Source organism: Chlorocebus sabaeus, chromosome 11 (genome assembly GCF_047675955.1).
Source record: "Chlorocebus sabaeus isolate Y175 chromosome 11, mChlSab1.0.hap1, whole genome shotgun sequence".
Classification (NCBI taxonomy): domain Eukaryota; kingdom Metazoa; phylum Chordata; class Mammalia; order Primates; family Cercopithecidae; genus Chlorocebus; species Chlorocebus sabaeus.
The window spans coordinates 8,562,925-8,569,527 of NC_132914.1; the positions used below are offsets into that span (position 1 = coordinate 8,562,925).

The 6,603-nt window shown below is 33.5% G+C and overlaps 1 protein-coding gene across 1 annotated transcript; it reads left to right on the top strand.

Annotated features, from left to right (window-relative positions):
- Nucleotides 1-4,399: 4,399 nt before the first annotated feature.
- Nucleotides 4,400-6,034, top strand: TAS2R13 (taste 2 receptor member 13). Its single transcript, XM_007967655.3, has one exon. The coding sequence runs from the start codon at nt 4,659-4,661 to the stop codon at nt 5,568-5,570; it is 912 nt and encodes a 303-aa protein (XP_007965846.1). The 5' UTR covers nt 4,400-4,658; the 3' UTR covers nt 5,571-6,034.
- The last annotated feature ends 569 nt before the right edge of the window (nt 6,035-6,603 follow it).

Sequence of the window (6,603 nt, forward strand, 5' to 3'; positions counted from 1 at the left end):
AAGTTTTTGTTGTTTTTTTTTTGTTTTTCACTTCTGTTACATGTCCTGTGCTCATAGTGGTCACAAAACAATCCAGGCTGATAGATGCTTTATTGACCCTTGTTTGAGTGTCAAGGCAAGACGATGAGAAATTTGCAGTCTTACACTGGTGAGTAAATGCTCTCACTCTGAAGCAACATGTCATTTCCACAATATTTTATTGACCAAAAATTTACATGATAATATATAACTTCAAGGGGGAAGAGGGGACTCCTGCAAGAATGCATTTCTTATCTCACAAGGAATAAAATGTTAGCGTACAGCCCTAGGTCCCATTTTATGACCTCTATGCTATGTACAATATATATATCTAAATCTACCATAAAACACTAACAAAAATAAGCTGATATAATCATTTTAATATATACTAAATAGGTTGTTTTGTTGTTGTTGTTGTTGTTTTTGAGACAGAGTCTCCTTCTGTCACCCAGGCTGGAGTGCAGTAGTGCGATCTTGGCTCACTGTGAGCTCTGCCTCCCAGGTTCACGCCATTCTCCTACCTCAGCCTCCCAAGTAGCTGGGACTACAGGCGCCTGCCACCATGCCCAGCTAATTTTTTATATTTCTAGTAGAGATGGGGTTTCACCGTGTGTTAGCCAGGCTGATCTTGATCTCCTGACCACATGATCCGCCAGCCTCTGCCTCCCAAAGTGCTGGGATTACAGGTGTGAGGCTAAATCGATTTTAAGGAAAAAAACATTAGAATAGATAATGTCACCTCATGTGAGCAGAGGTTATATTTGCCATGAAGATACTACAATTCTAATGCTCTATGCACTCATAAGCGTGGCATCAAAATATGTAAAGTTAAAGTTGACAGGACTTCTAAAAGAAATAGATAAACCTATACTCACAGCAGGATAGTTTAACATTAAATCTCAAGAAATTATAGAATAAGAAGACAAAACTCAGAAAAGGTAAATAGGATTTAAACAATATGATTAACAAATAGATCTAGTGGATGTATGAAACACTGCACCCCAAAACTTCAGGATACACATTATTTTCAACAAACACAAAACATTTATCAAAATTGACCATATATGCAAAACATAAATTTTAGCAGAGAAAATTTTACGTAAATGGAAACTTGAACATACATTTTAAAAATAGTCTATGGTGGAAGAAAAATCACAGTAAATTTAGAAAATATTTAACATTAAGTATAATTAAAATATAGTAAAACCTTGTGAGAAATGATTTAAAATTCTGAGAGGAAAACATATACCAGGAAAATAACAGCAAACATACTCAAAGGAAGTAAAAATAATTAAATAACAATATAAGAGATGAAATTAATGAAAGATAATACATTTGAAAAGATCAACCAAGACATTTGAATAGACTAATAAAATAAGCAAACTTCTGGTAAAATAAGTCATGAAAAGAAAAGCAAATAATATGAAGAATTTAAAGGATATATTCTGTTGGTATTAAAAATTTAATAAGATGATATTATAATCAAAATTACATAAAAACATAAATAATTGAAACTGATAAATATCTAGAAAATCGTAACTGCCAAAATGAGACCAGAAGAAATAGGCAACAGAATAGTTCCAGATCAAGATCATAGAAATGTACGCTCATGTACTCAATAAGTTACATGTTAAAGAATGTTCGTAGCATCATCATCATCATAGTCTCCAAACTCAAAATAAGCCAACTTTGTGTTTCCACTAGACTAGATAAAGTTTGAATTGCCATTCAATTAATACTATGCAGCAATTGAATAAATGATCTATCTCTATATGCAACATGATTAATTTTAAAAACATAATATTGATCAAAAATAGCTACATTCAAAAAGATGATGTACAGTATTATTCCATTCATGTGCAATCCAAAACCAGGCAAAACCAAGCTAGTGCTTAGGGATACATATTCAAATGTAAAATATACAAAGTTAAACAATAATGTGATTTGAGTTGCAGATAGTTGTTACTTCTGGAATGAAGATAGGGGTTATGATTAGAAAGGAGAATATAAGGTGTTATGGAATATACAAAGTTCTCTTTCTTGACATGGAAGGTGTTTAAATTAGTGTGCACTTTATACTATAGCATTTATACTTCATTTAATGTTCTATATTTGTTATATGTAACAATAATAGTCAGCAAAAATGAAAAAGAGAAAAGAAATATTTCTAAACAAATGATATGAGGTTAGCTAAATCTTAATACCAAATACCAAATTCTCATAGGCACAATACATTTAATGAAAATTAAATGTCAATATTCCTTATAAACATAGATGCAAATATCCTAATACAACATTGGCAAACTGCATCCATCAGTGACTTAAAAAATACTTTACATACTCAAACCTTTCATTGTTTCCTCTTCCTGCCCTCTGCCTCATTTTCCTTTTCAGTTCAGACTGCCGAAAAAGTTTTTCTGTGATGTTTCCTAGCATCTATTCTCTTTCTCTTACAGAAGTTAGAGACTACATCTCTTTGATTAAATTCATGCTTTTAAATGTTTTCTCTTATGGAAATGCAGCAGAAAAATGCAGCTCAGAACCGGAAGCGTGCTATGCATTCTCTCTGTCTTTGTCATGTGTTATGTCACAAGTTCTAAAAAACTATGGTATTTTTTTCATATACCAGCAAGTACGGTACCGTCCCTCAGGTCTATTTGTGCCGATTTGGGGTATTATCAAGTTGTGACCAGCATCCCCAAATGCTTTTCTCTAGATAGAGAGGAAGATCACCCTAAATTGAAAAAGTATAAAAGATCTCTTCAGGCCTGGGTCAAGAGTGCAAATGGAAGACCACATGCCACATAGCTAGATATTTAAAGGTCACAAATATACAAAGCTAACAAACTGTTAAAGGAGATATTTTCTATTCTATCTTGACAAATATACCACTATAACAACAAAATGGAAAATAGCTACCTAGCTATTTTAAGTTATAATTGAAACTTGCAAATCATCAAAGATGATGCAATTACTTTGTAAATTTTTTAGTACTCTGTAGATCACCCAAAAAAGATTGTGTGAGTAATAAAATACAAACATTTATAATTCACAAATTACATGTTCATTAAATAAAAATAGCTTTGTATTCATCCAGCTAAATGGCTATTTACTACCTTATAATCAAGATAATGAAGTGTTTTATTTAGATTAATTTTGAATTAGATACTCTTTCTTGAGTCTCCAAGTTTTCAGAATTTTGGTAATTCACTTTTTTTGGTATTTTTTGTAAGAGTGGGATGGGGTGAGGAATCTTGACTCTTCACAGTGAACACAGTAGTCCCGCCTTATCTGCAGTTTCAGTTACCCAAGGTCAGCCACAGTCCAAAAATAGGTGTGTACAGTACAGTAAGGTATCTTGAGCGAGAGACACCACACTATGTATTTTATATTACATACATACATATATTTTTTACATACATTACATACATACATAATATTTTTAAACAAATTTTTTACTTTTTATTTTTTAAATTTTTATTTATTTTAGAGACAGGGTCTCCTTATATTGCCCAGGCTGGTCTCAAACTTTTGGGCTCAAGCGGTCCTCCTGCCTCAACCTCCCAAAGTGCTAGGATTACAGGCATGAGCCACAACTCCTGGCAACTTTTATTATAGTATATTGTTTTAATTGTTCTATTTTATTATTATTTTTGTAATCTTTTACTGTGCTTGATTTATAAATTAAACTCTATCATAGGTAGATAAATACAGGAAAAATACACATTGTATACAGAGTTTGGTACTATCCGCTATTTTAGGCATCCACTGGGGGTCTTGGGACATATGCCCCGTGGATAAGGGGAACTAGTGTTTCTGTTTCTTTGCTTGGTTATCAGTTTTGCAGGTTATGACGTAATACAGTACTGCTTTCTTTGGTAGCTGTTGCCGAATTTGTAAAATTTACTTACTTTTTATCACTTTTAAAGTTCAAAAAAGAAGTATGAGGGGAAAAGTGGATAAAATGTGAAGGCATTTGGTGCTATGGAGGGATGGTGGCGAGCACTGTTAAGTAGTGATGAGGCAGGGAATGAGAAAGATGCATGCTTTGTAAACGAGTTTCTCTTCAGTCACAGTACTGACCAAATCCAACTTTAGCTCCACAAGAAACTGAGCACTCTTTTGAAATAGATAGGTCTGTCTTTACATATTTTATAAATCTTCATTGGCTATGCTATTAGCCATAAAAGCTTCATTTAGCTACATATTCTATGAATCAGATTTTTATAATATTTGTGCCTCAGAACTCAAGCTGGTTGAATCAAATTTTCCACAACTCAGAGAAGGCAAAAATGTACAAAACAATGAAAGAGAATACGTCTTTATTTGCATGGATGCAAATGTGAGTTTAACTTTGCTTCATAATCATCTATGAAATATTTCTGCCCATGGTGAAGACATAAATTTCTTAGCTGGGGCTCAGCAGAGAAATTGAAGGAAAAAAAGATGTCACCAGTACAGCTATGTGAAGATCAATCAGCAAACTTTAGAAATTTCCGCTTGACATTGAGCTAACAATGAAAGAAGGAGCAGAAAAAGGAGAAGGAAGAACTCCACTGTCCACTCAAGGATATGAATAGCATTTTAGATCAGTGAATAACCAGCAACGATATTAGACTTTGAACTTTCTCTGTTCTGACATGGAAAGTGCCCTGCTGAGTATCCTCACTCTTGTAATAATTGCAGAATTCGTAATTGGGAATTTGAGCAATGGATTTATAGTACTGATAAACTGCATTGACTGGGTCAGTAAAAGACAGCTGTCCTCAGTTGATAAAATCCTCACATTCTTGGCAATCTCCAGAATTGGGCTGATCTGGGAACTATTAGTAAGTTGGTTTTTAGCTCTGCATTATCTAGCCATATTTGTGTCTCGAACAGGGTTAAGAATTATGATTTTTAGCTGGGTAGTTTCTAATCACTTCAGTCTCTGGCTTGCTACAATCCTCAGCATCTTTTATTTGCTCAAAATAGCAAGTTTCTCTAGCCCTGCTTTTCTCTATTTGAAGTGGAGAGTAAACCAAGTGATTCTGATGATACTGCTGGGAACCTTGGTCTTCTTATTTTTAAATCTGATACAAATAAACATACATATTAAAGACTGGCTGGACCGATGTGAAAGAAACACAATTTGGAATTTCAGTATGAGTGGCCTTCCAACATTTTCAGTGCCAGTTAAATTCACTATGACTATGTTCAGTCTAGCACCATTTACTGTGGCCCTCATCTCTTTTCTCCTGTTAATTTTCTCCTTGCGGAAACATCTCCAGAAAATGCAGCTCAATTACAAAGGACACAGAGAACCCAGGACCAAGGCCCACATAAATGCGTTGAAAATTGTGATCTCATTCCTTTTACTCTATGCCAGTTTCTTTCTATGTATTCTCATAGCATGGATTTCTGAGCTGTATCAGAATACACTGATCCACATGTTTTGTCAGACGATTGGCGTCTTCTATCCTTCAAGCCACTCCTTTCTTCTGATTCTAGGAAACCCTAAGTTAAGACACGCCTCTCTTTTGGTAGCAGCTAAGGTACGGGCTAAACGTTGAGAAACTCACAATTTCATAAGCCATTCAGACCACAGATTATTGAATATTGTAGACAGAAACAGGAGTCTATGAGGAGTTTAAAAATATTTTATACTTTTCCTGGTTTCTTCTATTGTGAAGGTGGTCACCATAATTTTTAAAAATTCTTCTCTATAATAGCATCTTACCTAAGAATATTATGTATTTATGACATATATTTCTACATTATTAGGAATTTGAAACTTATTTGAGGAAATCATTGGTAGATTCTACTGTAAATTAAAAACAAATACTACAGCATACTTAGATGTTAATTGTAAATCTACAATCTTTTGTCTGGCAATGGCTCTTCAATTCTAAATCACTCATTGGGATGGGTGATTTAGGTAATTATTTTATTATATCATGTACTCCTATTTAAATGGTGAATTACAGATAACTAGAACTGTTATTTGGAATAGAATTAAGGGAAGTTTGGACTTGCCATTATTACTATACTGATGGGTTGAGAAAATTGAGAGGGTTAAAAAAAGTTTAATGAGTAACTGCCACATAAAAAGATAAGTGTTTTTTAGGATTATATTGTATGTATGTGTACATACATATTTTACATTATGCCTTTTAAAACAAATATTATTGAGGCATGATTTACATATAATAAAATGCAACATGTTAGACCACATTTCGGTTAGAGTTTTGACAATAGTATACACCTGTGTGACCACAATGTCAGTGCCCTTTGCAGTTTACCCTCTCCTCACCAGCCCTTTTTCCCAAGCAACTACTTATCTGCTCTCAGTAACAATAAGAGAGTTCTTTGATTTTTAGAATTTATATGGATATAGATATATAGATGCTATATATATATACACACACACACACACGTAAAGTTATCGAGTGTGCACTATTATATGTGAGGCTTCTTTAACTCAGGATAATGTTTTTGAAGTTCTTCTATTTTGTTGTATTAATCAGTAGTTTGTTCCTGAGCAGTATTCCTGAGTAGTACTGGATATACCACATTAAAAAATTTATCTTTCCTGTTAATGAACAT